Source organism: Tachypleus tridentatus, chromosome 13 (genome assembly GCF_004210375.1).
Source record: "Tachypleus tridentatus isolate NWPU-2018 chromosome 13, ASM421037v1, whole genome shotgun sequence".
Lineage (NCBI taxonomy): Eukaryota > Metazoa > Arthropoda > Merostomata > Xiphosura > Limulidae > Tachypleus > Tachypleus tridentatus.
In genome coordinates, this window is record NC_134837.1 from 67,231,785 (window position 1) to 67,257,035 (window position 25,251).

Below are 25,251 nucleotides of genomic sequence, written 5' to 3' on the forward strand. Positions count from 1 at the left end.
ACCAATGTTTGATGACAGTAACAAACCTGACAGAACTACATACTACTGATGAAACAAAGCTTGAAGATAGTAACAAACCTGATAGAACTACATACTACTGATGAAACAAAGCTTGAAGATAGTAACAAACCTGATAGAACTACATACTACTGATGAAACAAAGCTTGAAGATAGTAACAAACCTGATAGAACTACATACTACTGATGAAACAAAGCTTGAAGATAGTAACAAACCTGACAGAACTACATACTACTGATGAAACAAAGCTTGAAGATAGTAACAAACGAAAACAAGTAAATCCTACAGTGAAAAAAGATTGAACATACTAACGAACTCGTACACTTAAACCCTACAGATACAACAAAACTTGAGGATAGTAAGAAACTGATATACCTGAATTCTACAGATACAACAAAACTTGAGGATAGTAACAAACTGATATACCTGAATTCTACAGATACAACAAAACTTGGAGATAGTAATAAACCTGAAACAACGAAGTACTACAATTAAAAGAAAACATGAAGACAGTAACAAACCTGACACAACTAAATGTACAGATAAAACAAAACTTGAAGAGAGTAACAAACTGATACAACTAAATACCAGAGATAAAACAAAGATTGAAGACAGAAACAAACTGATACAACTAAAACTTGGAGATAGTAATAACCTTACACAACGAAATACTAATATTAAAACAAAGCACTAAGATAGTAACAAACATGACACGACTAAATAGCGCAACTACAACTAAACTTGAAGATACTAACAAACTGATAAAACTAAATACCACAGATATAACAACACTTGAAGATAGTAAGAAACCTGACACGACTAAATAGTGCAGATACAACAAAACTTGAAGAAGTAACAAACCTGACACAACTAAATAATACAGTTAAGAAAGATTCAAGATAGTAAAAAACTGATGCAACAAAATACTACAGATACAACAAAATTTGAAGATAGTAAAAACCTCACAGAACTAAACACCAAAGATAAAACAAATGTTGAAGACAGAAACAAACTGACACAACTAACGACTAGAGATACAACAGAGCTTGAAGTTAATAACATACTCGACACACCTAAGTACTACACTTAAAACAAAACTTGAGGATGGTAATAAACCTCACAAAACTAACAGTAGAGATACAACAAAACTTGAAGATAGTAACAAATCTAACAAAATTGAGTACTACAGTTAAAACAAAACGTTAAAATTGTAGCAAACTGATATAACTAAATTCTACACTTTAAGAAAGATTGAAGATAGTAACAAACCTGACACAACTAAATATTATAGTTAAAACAATGCTTGATGATAGTAAGAAACTGATAGAACTAAACACTAAGGTAAAAAAAAATGCTAAGATAGTAACAAACCTGACACAACTAAATACTACAGAAGAAATAATGAATGATGATAGTAACAAACCTGACACAACGAGATAGTAGATAAACAATAAAAATTGAAGTTAGTAACAAACCTGACAAAACTAAATGTTACAGATATAACAAAGCTTGAAGGTAGTAACAAACCTAATAGAACTAAATACTACAGAGAAAAGAAAACTCGAAAAGAATAACAAATTTCACAGAACTAAATACTATAGTTAAAACACAGAACTAAATACTATAGTTAAAACAATGCTTGATGATAGTAACAAACCTGACACAACTAAATACTATAGTTAAAACAATGTTTGATGATAATAACAAACCTGACACAACTAAATACTATAGTTAAAACAATGCTTGATGATAGTAACAAACCTAACACAACTAAATACTATAGTTAAAACAATGCTTGATGATAGTAACAAACCTGACAGAACTATATACTATAGTTAAAACAATGCTTGATGATAGTAACAAACCTGACAGAACTAAATACTATAGTTAAAACAATGTTTGATGATAGTAACAAACCTGACAGCACTAAATACTATAGTAAAAATAATGCTTGATGATAGTAACAAACCTGACAGCACTAAGTACTACAGTTAAAAATGCCTGAGGATAGTAACAAAACCAACACAACTAAATACTATATATAAAACAAAGCTTGAAAATAGTAACAATCTGATACAACTAAATACCACAGTTAAAAAAACATTAAAGATAGTAACGAACTCATAAACGTAAATACTACTGTCACGACAAAACTTGAAGATAGAACAAACCTGTCGTAACTAAATAGTAGAGACACAACAAAACTTGAAGACAGTAACAAACCTGATACAAGTAAGTATAAGTACTACAGATAAAACAATGCTCGATGATAGTAACAAACCAGACAGAACTAAATACTACAGATAAAAAAAAACTTGAATATAGTAACAAACAAATACAATTAAATAATAAAATTAAAAGAAGACTGAAAGTGCGAGAATGGTCGGTACGAGCGGGATTCGAACCCATGTCTTTTCGATTCAAACACATTAACACACTTGCCCATGCCGGACTTGAAGATGGTAACAAACTTCACACAATTAAATACTACAGATAAAACAAAGCTTGAAGATAGTATGAAACTGATACAACTGAATACTACAGTTAAAGAAAGATTAAAGATAGTAACAAACTGATACACCTAAACACTGTAGATACAAGAAAACTTGATTATAGTAACAAACATGACAACTACAGATATAAAAAAACTTAAAGATAGTAACAAACCTGACACAACTTAGTAGACATACAACAAAACTTGTAGTAACAAACCTGACTCAACTAAATATTACAGTTAAAAGAAAACTTGAAGATAGTAACAAACTGATGCAACTAAATAGTACAAATACAAAAAATGTTTGTAAGTTATCGATAATATTTTAAAACATTAGTGTTCATAAGTTTGTAAGTAATATATTGATAAGTTTACAAAACATTAATGTATTTAAGGTTATAAGTAAGATATCGGTAGGTTTATAGGACATTAATTCCATAAGTTTGTATGTAATATATCGATATATTTATAAAATATCAATGTCCGTAAGTTTGTAAGTAATATATCGCCACCCGCTAGTTCAGCGGTACGTCTACGGATTTATAACGCTAAAATCAGGAGAGTTCGATTCCCCTTGGTGGGTTCAGCAGATTGCTCGATGTGGCTTTGTTATAAGAAAACACACACAAGTAAGATATCGGTAAGTTTGTAAGTAAGATATCGATAAGTTTGTAAAACATTAATGTCTTTAAGTTTGTACAGGAATAATGTCTGTGAGTTTGTATATAAGTAATTGTAATTTTGTAAAATTGTAATGTACATAATAGTTAAATAAAAAGCCAATACGTTTGTAAGGAAGAAATGTTCATAAGTTTTCAAGTAATAATCCAATATGGTATCAAAGCAATAATATCTATATGACTCTAAATAAGAATTCATAAGTTTGTAAGATAGTACCGTCTATAAATTTGTAAAGAAAGAATATTTATAAGTTTATAAATACGAGAATTCGATAATGTTGTAAAACAGTTTACAAGATTAGAAATAAACAAAGAGTAATTTTATAAACAATAAAGTTGACAAGTTTCGAAATAAGAAGCAAGTGTGTGTGTTTTCTGATAGCAAAGCAACATCGGGCTATCTGTTGAGCCCACAAAGGAAATCGAACTCCTGAAGAAGTGAGTGAATGGTAATTGTTAGGCGATTTCTTGATCTGCCTTTTCTGGTTGTTGTTTTTTCCAGATAATTACTTTGTTTCGAACTCACAATTTTCATAATACTAAAACCAAGAAATATCATTACTTGACCAAAGCTTTAATTTACTTAGAATTTCGTGTTAGCTTCCCTTATTTAGTAAGTGTAGAGTAGATGGAAGGTAGCTATTCAACACTATGTTAGTGTGATTAATAGTGACATTATAACGCAACAACAGCCGAAAGGCGAGCATGTTTGGCGGTACAGGGATTTAAACCACAGATATCGAGTCGATCTCTGTGACTTCAGGCCATGTCACGCTTTTTACATCTTAATGAACAGTTTGTTTGTTTATTGTAACCAAGATCACATTAAGACAGGGTTAAGTGTAAACATATTTTACTATCAACAGAAGTTCGCGGAATATTCATTACACCATTAACAATGTGTGTACATTTATAATAAGATTTTAATCTGCATGACCACCGTAACAAACAAGAAGGCTCAATATAGTTTCTCTGTATAATATACAAATATAAACAGTAAACTACAACTGTTACAATATAAATAATACGTTAACAAATAATACAATAATGAATGTTACCTGACTTAGCGAAGGTTATTTTCAAGCTTTGTTTCTCTAAAAAAAACAGTAAGTGAAATGGTTAAACTGTGACCAAACTAAGAAATAGTAGCTTCGATTATCACGATTTATTCCAAAATATCTGTTTCATATTCACGCTCATCTCCGAGGCCTTCGTCCGGGGAATCTCGAGCTTCGGAGGTTAAGTCGAGGTTAAAATAGTTTGGCATAAAAAGGTAATGAGCAAAACTGTTGTGAGATGGCGCCACTAAGTTTTGGTCGCTTCTTGAATCTTTTGTTCTGTCATTGTGCGCCACTAGGGATTGGGGCTTTGATGAGGACAACACATTTTCACAATCATTGGTAGAGAAAGACCTGTCACATCCGTACATATGCGTGTCAGAATTACATTGTTCTAGTGCTGATAGCGAACTACAGAGCTGGACATCGCATGGCAGGTCCACAAGGTCTGGATTGGCTATTTTCTGACTGAGTCCAGTTGAAGAACTACTAGCATCTTCAAGATCAGCCTGAGACGGCATGCTCAATGTCGCATCTGAAGAATAGCCGCTGTTCCCCCGGGTCTGTCTGTCTGGTCCAGCTCCTTTGTCTTCGACTGCTCCATTATCTAACAATGAAAGCTCCACGTGGTTTTGTTTTACCGAATCGAAATTCTTGTACAAATTAATTCCTATACTCTTTCGCTCTTCAGAGGAAATTCTTCTACGGTACACAGTAAGGAAGGACACAACGATAAGTAACAAGCTGGTAACTAGGAACAAACCAATTATGATTCCTGAAATCTCGCCTCCACTTAGTGTTGTGTCGACAGTAGTTTGAGGAGTGACTTCAACTGTCACGTTCACCGTCACGTTTCCTGCATGGTTATATGCTACACACACGTAGCGACCTCTGTCTTTCATCATCACATTGATTATTGTTAAAATACTCTCCTTCTCGTCCTCGCCTCTTTCTTGTATTAGATACATCTGCTGCCCAAATGACATCAAAGACAGATTTTTAATGATCCTTCCTTGCCACAGCCAAGTAATTTTTGCACTCGGAACAGCCCGTATTTTACAACGTAAAGTAGCGTTTCGTCCTTCGACAATAGAGGTTTTTGTGTCCACTCCAATTATCTTGGGAGAGCAGGCAAAGTCTTCGATATCCATGAGGTCCCAGGTTACACCCTGGACCCAAGAAGGTTGTTGACATCGAGGAGGAACCGAGAATGGAACGTTCATCGAGACCATCCATCTTCTCACGCCACTGTTTCTACAGTCACATACCCACGGGTTATTATGCAAGTCTAAGGCGTACAAGGTTTGAAATGGTTGAAGAACTGTCCCCGAGAGATATGAAAGTCTGTTTCCATCAAGACGAAGATATTCCAAATGCTTAAGTCCACTAAATGCGCTAGGCCCAATAGTATGAATCTGACAGTTGCTCATCTCCAGGGTAGTTAGATGACTTAGGCTAGAGAAAGAGTTGTCTAACAAATGTTGAATAGGATTGCGACTAAGTTGTAACCGACGAAGAAGTGAACAATCTTTAAGAGTGGGTACCCAGCTCAAATTGTTCTCGCTTAAATCTATTTCAATCAAATTGGATACACGATAGAAGGCATCATCAGAAATTTCTGTTAAGCCACACCGAGCTAGGAATATTTTCTGTAGATTGACCAACCTGACTGAGTGGAAAGCCCTGCTAGCGAGAGTATGTAAAACGTTCCCGCTTAGATCAAGTACCTGGGTTGCGCTGTTCAGGCCAGCAGGCACAGTCGTAAGAAACGCGTCAGCACATTCAGCAGTTTGTTTCCCGTGCTTCCACTTACACAAACAACCCTCGACACATGTGGTACCACAGTGGCACAGCTGTGAACAGACGCACGCCGAAACAACAATTAACCAAAACCTGGTCGGAATCATTATAATACATTCACAAGATTCTTACAGTTAGAACACATTATGGAAGTATCTCCTGGCATTAAGAAAACCTTCACAAAACCTAACACCAGAGGACTCTCAATGAAATCTGCAAGCAAATAAAAAAGAAATCAAGATTAAAATAAGAAACATATTACATACTATCTAGATAACAGTGGATTAACTATTTAGATACGAGAAACAATAACAAAAATTAAATTTTATCTTTATTCACGACAAACTATTATGATAATATGGTGTCCATTGTTTATGGAATTCAAATACGCGATGGTTTTCATAAGGTCTCACGTAGAGATCACTGGTCGCTCAGTTCAGGTGACTTTATGTATTTCTATCTCATGACATGCCATTTTGATAGAAATGTTCCCTCAGTTGGACAGTAGTAAGATATGCGGACTTACAATGCCCCGTGATAAACAGAGCTCAGATATTCTATTATATAGCTTCACACAAAGAAAACATCAATATGATATACATAGGTCACTGTGAGAAGAAGAATGGATGTGAAGATTGTTTATAACGATTGACCTGAAACTTAACATTAACACAATTTAAACAACACGCTTGTTAACACCGAATAACTTTTGTGACACTGACGTTATAATAACACTTTTATAAAACAGTTATCCAGTGGTACATAGGTATGTCTACAAAGTTAAAACGGTAGAAACCAGGTTTCGATAACCTTGGTAAACAGATCACAGACAGCCCTTTGTGAAGCTTTACGCTTAACTACACAAAAAAAATATATTTAACGCTCTAATACTGTTTCTATAACACAATTATTAACACTGAACAAATTTTATAACATAGACATTTCATAAAAGTGTAACATTTTTAATATGACACAACTGTTAACACCAAACATCCTTTTTGACACATAAAAACACTTAATATTACCGTTGACACTGTTGGAAAAGTAATGTTGATATTAGAAAATTATTTTTTTGAATGATAACTTAGTGTGTCCAATATTACTTCATTGTATTAAAGATTTTACTTAATGATTTAGTTGACAGCATAAAAAAATTTGATGGAGATTACATCTAGGTAAAGTCAATATTTGCTCCATTTGTATTTTAAATAACAATGTTTATTAAGAATTGTGGAACACTGTTAGTAGGATGACCAGACCTTTAGGGTACACCAGATAAAAATGGTCTTTTCAATGTCTTTCTTCTTGAGAGGAAAGACTTTAAAATTGCTGTATACTATTTAATACCACAGTCCTTTGCATTTATGTACAGTTGGCTCGAATGTTCAAGAATCTTGACTTATCTACCTGTCTTTCTCCTATCTACTGATAAGATTTATATTATTATATTTATGACACCTAGAGATGTTTTAAAGAGCGTATTATTCAGTGTAGCTTCATTGTTTCAAGCAGAATGTTCAAAACACCAGGAGGCGCTCACTTATTTCAGGAGTTTACCAAACGCTATTGACTTTCGTGATAATGAGAAACCCACTTGAAATAAAAATAAATCTCAAGACGGCTGGTGTGGTAATTAAAACTTTTATTAAAATATAGAACAACGTTTTGACCTTTTTAGGTCATCTTCACATTAACTCTGACGTTGGTGATAGTTTTAACACTGTTGGTGTTGTGTATCTGCTGCTGGAAAAATTGACTCTGATGAGGTGTTATAAATCCTCACTATCTTGGAAAGAAAACCCATGTCTAACCTACAGATGAACATACATGGTTTTTGTGATTTAGGTAAGTCCTATTTACTGTTGACAGTTTCTTATTTTTACATTTCAGTTATATAATACATTAATTATTAAATATTTCTAAGTTCTGGTTTGGTTTGTTTCGAATTTCACGCAAAGCTACATGGAGGCTATCTGCACTAGCCGTCCCTAATTTTGCAGTGTAAGACAAGAGAGAAGGCAGCTAGTCGTCACTACCCACCGCCAACTCTTGAGCTACTCTTTTACCAATGAAGAGTGGGATTGACCGACACATTATAACGCCCCCACGGCTAAAAGGGTGAGCATGTTTGATGCGACGGAGATTCGAACCCGCGACCCCCCACATTACGAGTCGAGCGCCCTAACCACCTGGCCATGACGGACACTCTAAGTTCTGTGTTTTCGTCTTCAGTCATCGGTTTAACATGACACCAGTGTTCCAGAACTTTCTGCACCTACTGCTGAAAAGCTTCCAAGAAAGACTACTGCACATCATCTCAGTAAAATTAGGTTTTGTATGGTATAAAGAAACGCCATTTGATCATAAAATTTCGTGGACAACATTCCTACAGCTGTTATCATAAAACTGTTGAACGATTATGTTAAACCAGTACAAATATTTCCCATGTTTTGATATCAACAGCTTTACTGTAGTACTTGTGAAGGGTTTTTTTTTTCATTACGCTCAACAACATTCAGATCAGATGTGACTTTGGAATACCTGTATAACGTTCTCGGAATTTTGTTATCTTGTTATTTACAAATACCAGACGAATACTATAAGGTGAGTCTGAGGTAATCTTTTCTGCTGTTGTTAATGTTATGTCCAAAGATATATTCTGGGTCTCTTTGCACCACAGGAGATTATTAGATATAAGTTATGGTGCTTCTATACTACAGAAAAAAAAACACAAATCACATGCTACAACATATCACACACAACAATAAAATCGCAAGGACGGACGAAGAGAAAGCTGACTTATTAGCTGACTATTACAAATCCTCTTTTAGCGATTTAAACTCAGTAGATTTCGACACACAACACCATGTCAAGAACTTCATAAGTACAAACCAAGCTTCATTCTCACCAGGATTTCCCGGAGAGACACTAGAAGCATACTTAAATTCAATCAATAGAAAAATAACCATAACCGAACTAAAAATTAATATCAAAAACTTGAAGAACACTTCCCCCGGACATGACCAAATACCAAATATTATTCTGAAAAAAAGCTCCACTCTCCTACTACAACACCTCACAAACATCATGAACATTTCACTAGCGACCGGGTACTACCCTGACACGTGGAAAAAAGCCATCATAACAACGATCCCCAAGAAACAAACTAATAGAACAAATCCAGATAATTTACGCCCCATCAGTCTGTTAAGCTGCCTTGGAAAACTGATGGAGAGAATTATCTCCAACCGTCTCCTCCATTTTTGCGAATCGAACAACATCCTTCCAGAAACTCAAAATACCTCCAGAAAAAAATAGACAAACAACAAATCACCTCACACGACTCACCGAATCAATCTACAAAGCTTACAACAACAATCAAGTAACCATCGGGGTATTCCTAGATGTCAAAAAAGCATTCGACAGCGTATGGCACAACGCCATCATATACAAACTAAATCAACTGCAAATAAATCCCACGATAGTCAAATGGATTTCAAATTTCTTCACCAATAGAACTATATCCAAATTATTTAATATAACGGCAGGAGTGCCCCAAGGATCAGTCCTCTCTCCACTTCTATACATAATTTTCGTCAGTGACATACCTTTTCCAAATCTAACATACACACACAATTCACAATACGCAGACGACATCGCAATCTGAAGCACCTCCAGAAACCCAGTAATGGCCATGTCTTGCGTACAAGAATCACTAAACAACGTCTCAACATGGAGCAACAAGTGGAGAGTCGTGTTAAATCCAACAAAAACACAAGCAATCACCTTCTATAAAAAACTAAAGAAGCAAAGAAAAAATCTAGAAAAAATAAAACTATCACTTGGAAACACAACCATTAACATGAGCAAAAACATCACATTCCTTGGCATCACTTTCGACACAAAACTAACATGGAAAAAACATATAAACAATATACACTCATCAATCAGAAAAAGGATTTCATATCTAAAGACTATAACTGGTAAACAATCGAAATGCGCACCGAACACCATTATACAAATATACAAGGCTTACATCCGTCCACTAATAGAGTACGGATGTCAAGTAACATACAATATGTCAAACAACACACTCCAGAAAATCCAAGTGCAACAAAACAGAATATTAAAATCTGCATTCAGCCTACCATCATTTACGCCAACAAATTATCTACACCAAATTAGTAATTTACCAACCATAAGAGATAGAATAACAGAACTTTCCATGAAATATTATCGAAAAGCAGAAAATAGAAACAAACTAACGGCATCACTACACAAATTATCAAGTGCACCAACAAAATACATATCACCTTACAACATATTTCAAAAATCACAATCCACTCAACAAAGAATCTAAATAAATAAAATCCATGTTATTACCATGAATTTCTTTTTTTTTCAGATACAGGGCACACGACAGGCAAAACTTTCGGCGCCTGTCCTGTGAAAGTGGGTTTTCTCGGGGCACTCCCGTTTCCCCCCCCACATCAAAATCTTTAGGCATTGGATTTCTAGATCCCAGCCCAGGCAACTCTTTTGCCAGACCCTGAATCGTGCCGTTTGATTTGATCCGGATTTGAATTATATTCATGTTCACATCTGCTCAACTTCTTCCTTTCGGGACAGGTCCCGGCCTTTCTCTCCGCTGCTGCCTTTGCCTCCACCCAATACAACATTTAGAGAGACATCCTCCACCCAAAAAGTCAAGAATAATAACAATAATAAATTTATTTAAAAAAAAACACCACTTAATCTTAATAACAATCCACGAAAGGGGACGACGAGGAACCACAACGTTCTTGAACACCCTGGTTGGGGAGAGAACTCTTCTGATTTCTCTCTCTCTAAACTGAACCCCTGCCACGTTAGTTTAGTTTAGTTTACTACAGAAAGGAATTGGATGTAAGTTATGGTGTCTCTGTAGTACGGGAGGTTATAATATTGGGTTGAGGAATAATTCGTGAGCGTTTTTTTCAAGTTAAAAAATATATTCATAAATGAAACGCTTTCGCAAAATATTTCATGCCATTTGGTAGATAATATTTTGCTCTAATAGATGGTATGTTTGATTTTCATATGTCTTTAGTTTTTGCTTTCATTTTCAGCTCATTAAATGGAATGTCAAGTGGACAAAATCGAGCATTTTCGACACCATCTGCTTTTCGCATTTAATTTCTTGCAATTTCGTTTAAAACAATGCATACTATATACCTAGGTATTACATGAAATAAAGTATCATAATAAATGTTTTGGGTGTAATGTGTTCATGCATTGAAGTATTGTATAGTCTTGCATGTAATGCTTGAATGAAATTATTTAAAAACGCTCACGAATTATTCCTCAACCTAATATATAAGTTACGGTGCTTCTATAGAACCGAAAGATATTAGCTGTAAGTTCTGGTATCTCTGTATTACAGGAGGCTATTAGACATAAGTTACGGTGTTTCTGTTGTGCAGAAAGGTAGTGGATGTAAATTATAGTGACTCTGTACTACAGGAGGTTATTACACGAAGTTCAAGATGTATGAAGGCAAAGAGCAGCAACAAAAAAGTGTCACTTTTGAAAGCTCAGTTATCAAAATATTTTTGTTGTCTATGTAACGCCATATAGCCAGGGATTTGCTTGATATGTTTTTTTGTTGTTGTTTTCATCACTGTCCCGACTACAAATCTCAACAGTAAAAGTATAATTATGCGATCTGATGCTCAGAATAATGCTTTACTGAAGCAACTGATAAAAGAGAAAAAGAAAGATACTCTTGTGTTCTGCAAGACAATATAACTAAAATATAACTAAAAAGCCAGACTGCCGTTGCAACCACCCATACTGGTAATGTGTTACTTGTTGAAACTAGTTTCAAGAAATACAGTGTAGTACCAAAAGGTGGATATGACCCAGCCTTTCGTAACTCAAAGTATTAAAAGAGAATGGATGGATTCTTGATGACGAGAAACTCATTTGAAATAAAAATGTTTTTCAGAACGGTTGGTACGAGTAACACTTTTACTACTGCAGCAAAGAACAAAGTTTTGACCTTCCCATGTCATCGTCAGGTTAACAAGAAAATAATGGATGAAGTTGAGTACTTTGATCAGAATCATGCAAGGCATCGTGGAAAGAACCTCAGCAGAAAATATTAATGGTCAATAGCACAGTTACGACAGAAAGTGTTCGTACCCCTGCGTTGTGAGTAGTTTTTTCCTCATAACTTTAAAAGTATCACGATTAGAATAATGAAAGTATAGTATATTATAAATATTATACTGACACACATCTACATAAATTTTTAGGTAAATTTAACGACAAATAAACTGTTTATAAACAAATAACCAAACATAGGAGGGGCAGAAAGTGTTCGTGCGTCCAGTTAAATGGCCAGTTGTGTAGCCTTTCAGGTGAATTACTTGGCGCAATCTCTCCTCATAGCTCTCCATGATCGTTTGACAGTACTCGACTGGTATTTTCTTCCGTTCTTCTTTACAGAAGGCCTCCAGCTTTTGCAAGTTTATCGGATTATGCTGATGAACCCTGGTCTTCAACTCATGCCAAATTTTTTTCAATTGGGTTGAGATCGGGTGATTGCGATGGCCACTCCAGAACGCTTATATGGTTCCTCTGCAACCAGGATTGCACACATTTCGATGTGTGCTTAGGGTCATTGTCGTGCTGGAAGATCCAATGACACCAAAGCTGCAAGTTCTGAGCATCATTTTTGATATAAGTGCCTAATATATCAACATACTCTTCTCTTTTCATGATTCTGTTGACGTGGTGAAGGCTTCCTACACCAGAAGAGCTGAAGAAACCCCATAGCATGATCGAGCCACCTTCGTATTTAACTGTAGGGACGGTGTTCTTTGAAATATTTCGTTCTCCCTTCTCACAGAAAATATAGCGAACATCACTGTGTCCGAAAAGCTCGATTTTAGTCTCGTCTGACCAAATAATACTCTTCCAATAGGTAAAGGATTTATCTACATGCTTTCTTACATACTTCAATCGTGCTTCTAAATGGACAGGCTTTAAATATGGAGTTCTACGAGGACGCATGTTTTGAACCCAAAAGAGCATAACATGTTCGTAACTGTAGAGGTGCTTACTTCAACCCCAGTTTTCCTTATCAGTTTCTGTATGTCATTACGTGTTAAACGAGGATTCCTACTAACTTTTTTGAGAACCTTCCTCTTGGTTCTCTCTGGTAATTTGGTGGGGCGTCCGGAACGAGGGAAGTTATCAGTTGATCCTGTGAGCTTAAACTTGGCAATTATGCTTTGAACAGTAGATTTTGGCACATTAAGTTGTGTAGCACTACCGGAAAGAATTGTATTTTACAATAATTCCTTTTTTTTTAAATTACTGGACAGTTGTTTCCTGTTCGCCATGATGACCAAGCAGATAATGACGGAGATGGCGCTAAATTGCCGAAACTACATTTTTTGCTGGCTAAATTCCAATAATTATGAACCCAGTGTCTAGTTCTGGAATGGTATAATGTAGTTTATTCACCAAACTAAACAAAATTTTTACGGGAATATTAGTTTTTTCACACGTTCTGAACTGTACGAACACTTCTCCTATTTTTGGTTATTTCTTTATAAACAGTTTATTTGTCGTTTAATTTACATAAAAAAGTATGTAGATGTGTGTTAGTATAATATTTATAAAATACCATACGTCTGTTAGCCTAATAGTGATACTTTCCAAGTTATGAGCAAAAACCTACTCGGGATGCAGGGGTGCGAAACTTTCTGTCGTAATTGTATGTTTTTGTCTGAATAATACTATTCTAAATGCTTAACTGCTGGGAATGGGTAAACAAAAGGTTACATTTTACTTCCAATAGAAAAAAAAAGGAAATAATTTAGGTTAAAAATACAAGACAGGTGTTCAGACTGAGTCGAAAGCGTCACATTTGAATTTGGTACCAAACTGATAGACAATGAAATAAGCAGCAGTGACTTATGATAAGAGGTGGTACCTACGTGTGGGAGTAGGCATATATATGGTTGGCTCATGTCGTTTCTTATAAAGTAGGTCTGTGAAGATATATATATATATATATATAAACAATATCAAAGTAGCCTAGTGATGGACCTTATCTCAACAGCAGGTATAGAGCAGCAGCAAATGGACTTAAGGGGTGTTGCAAAAACAAATGTGCTGTTTTCCCCGAACAAGAAAAACTTTTGCAAGCCCGAATACCTCTGGTTTGTTTGTTTGTTAGGTCTGGTTTGAATTTCGCGCAAAGCTACACGAGGGGTATCTGCACTAGCCGTCCCTAATTTAATAGTGTAAGACTAGAGGGAAGGCAGCTAGTCATCACCACACACGCCAACTCTTTTACCAACTCTTTCACTATCACATTAAAACGCCCCATCAGCTGAAAGGGCGGGCATATTTGGTGTGACGGGTATTCGAAACCACGACTCTCGGATTAGGAGTCGATGCCTTAACCATCTGGCCATGCCCGGACCACGAAGACCTTTGGAAAAATCAATACGTGCAATGATGCTGTGTAAAAACATCACTACCACGCACTTAACATTTCATTAAAATAATTTCTGTCGTATCTTAATTATCATGGTGTTGAATCGACTTCAGATTCGTGTTACTTCCACTGCATTTGGGCTTCCAGACAGACTTGTGGCAGACATTTTAACCACGCCAGTAGGATAACTGATACATCCAGATCTAGTTAATCACATCTCTAAGGTAACCAATACGCCGAAACCTAGTTAACCTCATCACTAGGGTAACCAATACGTCCAGATACAGTTGACCACACCACTAGGGTAACCAATATGTTCTTGTTTAGTTAACTACACGACTAGGGTAACCAATAAATCCAGATCTAGTTAACCACATCAGTAGGATAACCAATACGTCCAAACCTAGTTAATAACACCACTAGGATAACGAATACGTTCAAATCTAGTTGACCACACCACTAGGGTAACCAATACGTCCAGATCTAGTTGATCACACCACTAGGGTAACGAAAAGTCCAAATCTTATTGATTACACCACTAGGGTAACCAATACGACCAAACCTAGTTAACTCCACCACTAGGGTAACCAATACGTCCAGATATTATTAACCACACCACTAGGGTAACCAACAATTCAGATCTAGTTAACCAAACCACTAGGGTAACCAATACGTCCAGATCTAGTTAAGCACACCACTAGTGTAACCAATACGTCTAGATCTAGTTAACCATACCACGAGGGTAACCAATTCGTCCACATCTACATCGTAAACGTATTCTCAACCATATGAACGGCGATATTGCGATTTTTCTCTTTAATGTATGTAATTTTCAGCAGGATACAATAACCATCTGTAGTTTCACCGATTATCGAAAGTTCATTTCAAAAAGAACAAATTATTTAAAAGCGAAGTTTTGATCATTAGATAATTTTGTTTCTATGAGATTGCGTCTCTTTGTGTATAGCTGTGCGACAAGGGTTTGAAAATACAAAATCAATACACGAAAAAGCCATACCTTTGATGTGTCAGTCTCACTACTAAATCTGTTCATCGTTCGAGCAATAATTTACACATTAATCAACAGCTATCACTTTTGAAACTAAAAAAATTCAAATTCCTCATCAATATTTCTTCTTTAATTTCTTACAAAAATATTCCTTGAAACCGGAACTATTGTCATCTCTAAAGTCACAAGATACAAATATAATGAACGTTCCAAAGAAGCTCGTGCAACGTGAGCTTGTAATGTATTTGTGTTTTTGCAAACATGTGATGAAAATAATATATTATTTATCACAAGAAATAATTCCAAAGCTACGACCTTTATCTCTTGACCTTGTGAAACATGCAATCTCAAGTACTTTTAGAAACGCTTTTCTTACGTTTATTGTTGAAGGATGTAGCTGGTCTGTTGAAATAATTTTGTAGATTCCTTCCAAACTCAAATCCATACACTGACGTCTACCACCTTTCCAAGCCATATAACATCAAAGCAACGACTATTCAATGATTTTGTACTCTAATTCTCGAAATCGGTAGAACATGTCAGTATTCTTGTCATGGTTCAAGATTGGAGATTTAGTGTTTATCATACAGCAAACCTTCGTCTGTTTGATCTGTGTAACACGATTAAATAGTGCAAGGTGTTCCGTATCTCGTCTTTATCACTGGAAACGCTTCAGTATTTGTGGACATGAAAAATAATATTTTAGAAAGAGCAATTACATATTTTATAATGAAAAGGCTAACAGGTTTATTGTGTTATAATGAGACAGGTTCGTTTGTTTGTTCACGTTATAATGATAGATGTTTTTAGGTTTTCAAGATATAGGTAGGCCCCACATGGCCAGATAGGTAAGGTACTATACTCGTAATCTGAGGATCGCTGGTTTGATCCCCATCACACCAATCGTGCTTGCCCTTTCAGCCAGCCGTAAGGGGCGTTATAATGTGATGGTCCATGCAATTATTTGTTGGCAAAAAAGTAGCACAAGAGTTGGCGGTGGGTGGTGATGACGAAATGCCTACCCTCTTGTCTTACACTGCTAAATTAAGGACGGCTAGCACAGATAGTCTTCGTGTAGCTTTGCACAAAATTTAAAATATAGGTAAAATACCAATAAACATTCTAACTACTCTGAGACTAAACACGGATATTGAACTTTTCTTGCTCTTACTGCACTTGTAACATAAAGTGAAGTATAAAACATGCTTACACAAAATGAAACATTCAAACTATAATGACACAGACATTTTTCAACTAAGTAAAATCTTCAAATTATAAAAACACAGACTTGTTTTTCAATTAAATAAGGATTTCAAATATTAAAAGCATAAGAACATTTTTACACAAAATAAAACCTTCAAATGATAAAGGTACGAACATTTTTACATAAAGTAAAACATACAGTTCATAAAGGCACAGAACATTTTTATATTAAAAAATCCTTCAAATTATACAGCCATCAACAATTAGAAACATATAATACAATTCATAGAATAATCAGTAATCACATTTCAGTTTCAACAACAATGTATCAATAGATATTTTTAAAGTAATGTATTAGCTTCTGGTTCTAAAGAATAAAACCAATTATTAGATATACTTTTAGGATAAAACGGTAAAACCAATTAACAGATATTGTTTGCTCTTTTGTTTTTTTGTATTTCGTGCAAAGATAATCAAAAGCTATCTGCGCTAGTCGTCCCTAAATTAGCAGTGTAAGACTAGAGGGAAGGCAGCTAGTCATCACCACCCACCGCCAACTCTTGGGTTACTCTTATACCCACTAACAGTGGAATTGACCGTCACATTATAACGCCTCCGCGACTGAAAGGGTGAGCATGTTTGGTGCGACGGGGATTCGAACCCGTGACAGTTAGATTACGAGTCGAACGCTTTAACCCACCTGGCCATGTCTGGCTTATTAATAGATATACTTTTACAATAAAACGATAAAACCAATTACACTTTGTTTAAAATTTTTACTTTTTCTTGTTCCTGGGCATAAAGTGTTATTTCCCAGTTGCTTATGCTTAAAGTAAACGGAAAAGACCTATTTATCTCTTCAAATTTTGCTTTTGTGACCCGAGACCGTATAACGAAAACGTGATGGGAGACTATATTTTGAGGGTTATACGTGAAAGTGATTTGCATTACAATCGCAAATCTCGAAAAACTACTCACTTCTAAACATTTATATCATTTTTGTATAACTTTAGTGAAGATATATGTAAATATTGATTCATACGTTGTTTTATTCAGATCTTATGCAAATAAAAATGTGCAAATTTGCCCGTCTTTACATAAAAAATAGGTTAATTTTTAAATTTCATTATCCAGGTCACAAAAGCAAAGTTTGAAGGAAATAATGGCTATTTTCTGTACTTTTACAACATAAGCAATTAAGAAATAGCACATGCTATCCAGGAACAAAATTTGTGTTACATAGTGTTATTAGATACTTTTTTACAGTAAAACGATAAAATCAATTATTAGATATACTTTTACAACAATGATGTAATAAAATAAAACTTCAACAATATTCACTTTCTATCAAAGAACAAAATAATCAATTACATCTTACTAAGTTTCAATACTGTTCATATGTTATATCTTAAACAGTTTCAATACTGATCATTTGTTATACTTTACTCAGTTTCAATACTGATTATTTTTCATATCTTACTGTTTCGATACTGATCATTTTTTATATCTTAATTTCAATACTGATCATTTGTTATATCTTAATTTCAATATTGGTCATGTTATATCTCACTCAGTTTCAATACTGATGATTTGTTATATCTCACTCAGGTTCAATACTGATTACTTGTTATATTTTAGTTTCAATACTGATCATTTGTTTTATCTTAGTTTCAATACTAATCATTTGTGATATCTTAGTTTCAATACTAATCATTTGTTATATATTACCCAGTTTCAATACTGATGATTTGTTATATCTTACGCAGTTTCAATACTAATCATTTGTTATATATTACGCAGTTTCAATACTGATCATACATTATATCTTAGTTTCAATACTGATCATTTCTTATATCTTACTCAGTTTCATTACTGATCATGTTATATCTTAGTTTCACCCCTAATAATTTATATCTTACTCAGTTTCAATACTGATTATTTTTATATCTTACACAGTTTCAATACTGATGATTTGTTATATCTTACGCAGTTTCAATACTAATCATTTGTTATATATTACGCAGTTTCAATACTGATTATTTACGATATCTTAGTTTCAATACTGATCATTTCTTATATCTTACTCAGTTTCATTACTGATCATTTGTTATATCTCACTCAGTTTCAATACTGATCAATTGTTATATCTTACCCAGTTTCGATACTGATCATTTGTTATATCTTCGTTTCAATACTAATCATTTGTTATATCTTACTGCGTTTCATTACTGATCATGTTATATCTTAGTTTCACCCATAATAATTTATATCTTACTCAGTTTCAATACTGATTATTTACGATATCTTAGTTTCAATACTGATTATTTACGATATCTTAGTTTCAATACTGATCATTTGTTATATCTTACTCAGTTTCATTACTGATGATTTGTTATATCTTAGGTTCAATACTGATCATTGTTATATCTTAGTTTCGATACTGATCATTTGTTATATCTTCGTTTCAATACTGATCATTTGTTATATCTTACTCAGTTTCATTAGTGATCATTTGCTATATCATAGTTTCAATACTAATCATTTGGTATATCTTACGCAGTTTTCAATACTAATCATTTGTTATATATTACGCAGTTTCAATACTGATCATACATTATATCTTAGTTTCAATACTGATTATTTCTTATATCTTACTCAGTTTCATTATTGATCATTTGTTATATCTCACTCAGTTTCAATACTGATCAATTGTTATATCTTACCCAGTTTCAATACTGATGATTTGTTATATTTTACTGTTTCAATACCGATCATTTGTTATATCTTACTTAGTTTCAATACTGATTATTTACGATATCTTAATTTCAATACTGATCATTTGTTATACCTTACTCAGTTTTAACACTGATCATTTATTATATCTTAATTTCAATACTTATCATTTTTGATATATTAGTTTCAATACTGATCATTTGTTATATCTTATTTTCAATACTGGTCATTTGTTATATCTTATTTTCAATACTGATCATTTGTTATATCTTACCCAGTTGCAATACTGATGATTGTTATATCTTACTGTTTCAATACTGATCATTTCTTATATCTTACTCAGTTTCAACAATGATCATTTGTTATATCTTACTGTTTCAATACTGATTTGTTATATGTTACCCAGTTTCAATACTGATCATATATTATATATCAGTTTGAACAAAAAAAGAATTTATTGTTGCCGAAAGTGTGGAGTAATCAGTAAAAACGATCAGTTATTACAATTTGTTTCTAAAATAAATAATTATACCTCTGCTGATATATTAATCTAATTTAGAGCCAAATTCCGACCATAATTACTTAATATAGCTTAGTTCTAGCAAACTGAGTCTTTAGTTACGAGTTAATAATTTTCAGAATAACTTAGCTCCACGCCATCTTGCAAGATATTTTCAGCCACATATTCTTTCACAGATTTGTCACGTGATTGAAATGACAAGGTTGATAACAAGATCGGCGTCGTAAGAACACTGACTTAGCTCCCTACTTTTACGACACTAATCAATAGAAGTCTACCTCCAATACCACAACAGAATAGAGTTTTTGTTCGATTAACGGCAGACAACAACCTTGGCTCGTTCACTTTGACTTCTTATGACCGTTCACTGTCTCGTGATTCACGACTTCAACAATTATTAATACAATTAGCAAATAGAAAACAATTAAATATTTCAAATTCAGTGGATGTCGATTATTTGTTCGAGTTTTAATATTTCCACAACTATGAAAAGATATTCAGACAAACCTTAGGTCTGAAGTATATCCTATTACATAACACAATTTATTTTTTTATGCTCTACAGGTTATATTATTGCAAACTGCAATTTGCCTATCAGGATCTAGAGACCTTAATTTACCTATCAGGTTATAGAGATATTTAATTTGGTTGTCAGGATATAAAGATATTTAATTTGCCTACCAGGATATAGAGGCCTTTAATTTACTTATCAGGTTATAAAGGTCTTTAATTTGTATATCAGGATATAGAGACCTTTAATTTACCTACAAGTTGTTCAAGATCTACAAGTTAATCACATATAAACCTCTGTTTATTTCTCAGGCTCTGTAATGACTTTAGTTATACACTACAGTTTGCTGTTAGAATGTGTTTAGTTATACACTACAGTTTGCTGTTAGAATGTGTTTAGTTATACACTACAGGATGTCTTTAGTTATACACTACAGTTTAATATCAGGACGTGTTTAGTTACACACTACAGTTTACTGTCAGAATGTATTTAGTTATACATTAGGGGATGTCTTTAGTTATACACTACAGTTTATTATCAAGACGTGTTTAATTACACACTATAGCTTGCTGTCAGGATGTATTTAGTACACACTACGGTGTACACACTGATGTTTATTTATCAGAATCTGATTGTTCATCCAGTCACGTTTCTGATGTTGTATTCATACCTTTATTTCTTTCGCAGTTTACTTCTGTGATGACCATTCCAGGCTGTTATTTTGTCTGGCAATGTATCTGAAAATGTTCTACTTTCTCAGGTCTTATTTCAACAAATATCGATTGATTTATTCTCGTCTATGGAATCTACATAATATCTACATCATATCAGCCAAGTTTAAGTACTGCAGTTGTTGCAACTACTTTATTCAATTCACAAAAAGTGTATATATCCTAACCTTCATGGTTAGAAGTAAGTTCTTGTCCTTCATCAGGTCTTCAGATACACTTTCTTCAGTTACTGGCTGTTGGTGTTAACACCAGATAGTAGAATGTGTCCTCCTAAACATTAGCTTGATAATCCACAATCAGTATATCTTTATATGGTTTTATGCTGTCAGTTATATTTTTTTTCCTGATCCAGTCCCAAACTTCTACACTGTTTATAAACAGGTATGTTTCACCAATTAGTGTTATCTGATGTTCTCCAGTTAAAGTATACTCAATAAATCATTACTAGTTCGGCATCTAGTGCAATTCTTTGAATATGTTCACCTTTCTCTTGTTCTAATTATATTATATCGCAACTCCATTTCTGACATCCAGAAGGAATTGCAACCATTATGTATTGCCATGTTCTAATCTAACTGCTGCTTCTTAACCTCTTTACAGATTGTCAATTGACTTGATTAAAGTAACAGACAAGCCGTGAATTGTAAAGTTATATAGAGAACTGTATCTCTTCCCAATCACATAGCCAATCAAGCACGTAATTAATGGTTGGTTGAACTCTAACCTTTCCAGATATTGTTGATTTATTATCCTTCTTACGGTTGTAAACCCTGCTTGTTCTCATAATAGAAATTCAAACTTTAAATATATTTTTTCCAGAATGACTCACGAAGGCAGCAGTTTTACAACATGAGAACAACTCTAGATCACTCGTTTATGAAGGATAAGAAGAGATGTCTTGTTACACTCATACTGTCTTTTCCCTTAGAGTCACACTTCCTTGCAAAGTTTATATTTCACTTAAAAATTATCCCCAGCACAGTTTTTGAATTTCCCACCAGGATTCAATAAACACCTTCTAAATTTACTTAGGGCACACACTGATTTAAAAATAAGAATGAAGAGATTAACACTTCATATACTACACTTTAATATTCAATATATAGGTTAATCCTTCAAACTCACTAGTTTAATATTCAGTATATAAGTTAATCCTTCAAACTCACTAGTTTAATATTCATTATATAGGTTCATCCTTCAAACTCACTAGTTTAATATTCATTTTATAGGTTAATTCTTTATACACAGTAGTTTACTGATCAAGTTATTAACTTTTCAGTTTTGATTTCATAATCTGAAGGTTACCCATGACATCTAATAATTCAGTTGTCAGGCTCTACTGGATATTACAGTATATATTTCATTTTACCAGTTACATTCTATAGGTTATCATAAGTACGGCACTACTTAGAGTAGGAGTAAGCCAGATGTGTAGCACAAATACAAATGTAAAACACGATACAAACAACATGTAAACTAAACTTTATAAACACTTTACAAACCTGTTAAGTAATAAACAACTCAAGTGCAGATTAAAAGCCGTCAAACCACTTGAGAGAGCCGGTAGTGTAAAAACCAAAATTCACAATACCACAAATTTGTTAGTCTTACTCTATAACAGATTACTATTTTTGAAAAGGCACAACTCTCTCCTGCTTTAACATTCTGTAAATATACAAATACACATTGAATTATGCTAACATGGGAAAAATCGTTTTTCTTAATTTCACTGATAACCTTGGTAATAACAATAACAAGTTCAACACCAATAATAAGCTAACAATATATTAGTAGTCATACTCCATGGTTACGAACATGCTCTGTGAGTTTCCAAGCAACAAACTGCCCATATATCAAGTGCAGGTGCACAACTGTTTAGGCGCACACCCTACGTGATCTCGCCTGCAGCTGTATCAGCTAGACTTAAAAAATGGACTACGTACATTCTCTAGATCTAGATTATAACTATGATCCAACCTTTAAAATTAATGTATTCAGTTCTATGCATCTGACTTGACTATTTTGGAATTCTTTCATAGTAGTCGGTGCCTAAGACGCGAGTCTTCTATGTGAAAGCGAATGCTTCCACTGTCGAAGTCTGACAAGGTTTTGCACGAGCACTCTGTAATGAAAATATGAATGACAAACTGTATAATCTACCTTTGCAATCTTTTTAAATTAAGTGTGACCTACTGATATCTACGACTGTACTTGAAATAGTGATTTTTAAAGTATACCTTTCAAGAAAACAAAATGAATGGAAAGCAGAAATTCTTGTGTTGATAACCTTGAAGTTTATTTAGCTAAGAGAAGAAAGAGTTACTGCAAGAATAAAGATAGTTTAAAAACAGTAATTCTGAATACACAAAACAAACCTTAGGCATTAATCCAGCAAAAATAAAGGCTTCCAGCCTGGTTAGTTGGAAGAAAGGCTACATCAAAAATATCAGCAAAATCTAAGAAATCTGAAGAGATAGTTATAAGAAAATCTCCCAGACGAATATGCCTGGAGCACCCATACCTACCTTGTTTCCTTACTTTTTGGTGTTCTCACTTCTAATTTTCTTATTTAAAATTGTTTACACTTGTTATGAATACACTATAATTTACCTGTCAGACTCTATAGTCTAACTAATTACATTTTGCAGCTTACATGTCAAGTTCCTTAGGTTGTTCAGTTTTATACTTCAGTTGACATTTCAGGTTCTTTAAGTCAGTCGTTTATAAGCTACAGGTGTTCAATTATAAAGTATATCATATCTGTCGTGTTCCACACGTTCTTCACTTACACATTACAGATTTCTCGTTAGGTACTAAATATTACTTTCGTTACACGATTTTACAGGTTAATCACTTGAACGCTATTAACTTTATCAGTCAGGCTATTCCGTTATACGATATTTGATCTGAACGTTTTTACCTATTCCTAGAGTTTCTTTCAACTTGTCGACTTTTTCGCTTGAAATAATGTTTCTTACAAAGTGACTTTCATTGCTTTCTAATATTAACTATATTAAGTAAATTGTATTATCAAAGTAAATATAACTCACCCATACAGTTTGGTCGTACTCTAATATCTCATATACTAATTCAAACATACTATTGGGGAATTCCTTAAATAATGCCTTAAAACTAATTACTTGATAAAACAACGTTTGATAAAAGATGTACTGGTTATTTGAGAATCCTGTTTACTGTCGTTACTTCAATAATATAGTGAAAGTTGTTCCATCATATGATCTCCTAACGTTAGAATTCGAGGTCAGATTCCCTTCGATATTAATTTATCTTATATTAACTAATACTGTATGATGCTTATACCAAATCTGAATTATAGATATTGGTATTGACACAGAATACGGTGAATACCACTTTTAATCAGAAGCTAAGAACTAACCAGACTAATATACAGCGATCGATACATCTAACTAACAGATAATTACTTGATACTCCGTAACTATCACTTGTCCAACAAATTACTAACTATATAAGTATTTATCAACCGACACTAAATATCCAAATAAAATATGTATTGTGCACTGCCGATCGAAAATAGACAGACCAAATATCTGGTATGTACGGTATATCCGAAATGTATTTCCCAAACATCTAATATATACAGCAGAGCCAAAATATACACATCAAATATGTAGTTCGTACAACACATTCAATACTATAGCATCAGATATGTAGTAAGTACAACACATTCAGAAGATATGTAGCATGCACAACAAACTCAAAATAAACGGAAAGATACGTAATACTACAACAGATCGAGAACACACTAATGAAATACGTATTATGTACAATGCATTCAAAATAAACAGATCAAATATATATAGTACATACTGTATGTATTGTTGGCTCACAATACACAGAAAGATATGTTGTAATTACAACAGATACAAAATACGGAGATCAAATATGTAGTATCAACAACATTCACTAAAAATACACATTAGAGTACGTTCTATGAACAACACACACAAAAATAATAAT

The 25,251-nt window shown here is 33.8% G+C and overlaps 1 protein-coding gene across 3 annotated transcripts in view; it reads right to left on the bottom strand.

Moving 5' to 3' along the window:
• Nucleotides 1-4,096: 4,096 nt before the first annotated feature.
• Nucleotides 4,097-25,251, bottom strand: part of LOC143238848 (leucine-rich repeat, immunoglobulin-like domain and transmembrane domain-containing protein 2) — a 69,633-nt gene continuing 48,478 nt past the window's right edge. For 2 of the 3 annotated variants that reach the window (XM_076479424.1, XM_076479423.1), the window contains exons 3-4: nt 23,230-23,374; nt 4,097-6,264 (exon numbers count right to left, since the gene is read on the bottom strand). In XM_076479424.1, coding sequence (XP_076335539.1) covers nt 4,359-6,158 — 1,800 coding nt within the window. In that variant the 5' untranslated portion in view covers nt 6,159-6,264; nt 23,230-23,374 and the 3' untranslated portion in view covers nt 4,097-4,358. Of the gene's footprint in view, nt 6,265-15,696; nt 16,225-23,229; nt 23,375-25,251 lie in introns of those variants that run through there. The other variant, XR_013020804.1, reaches the window with a different exon arrangement.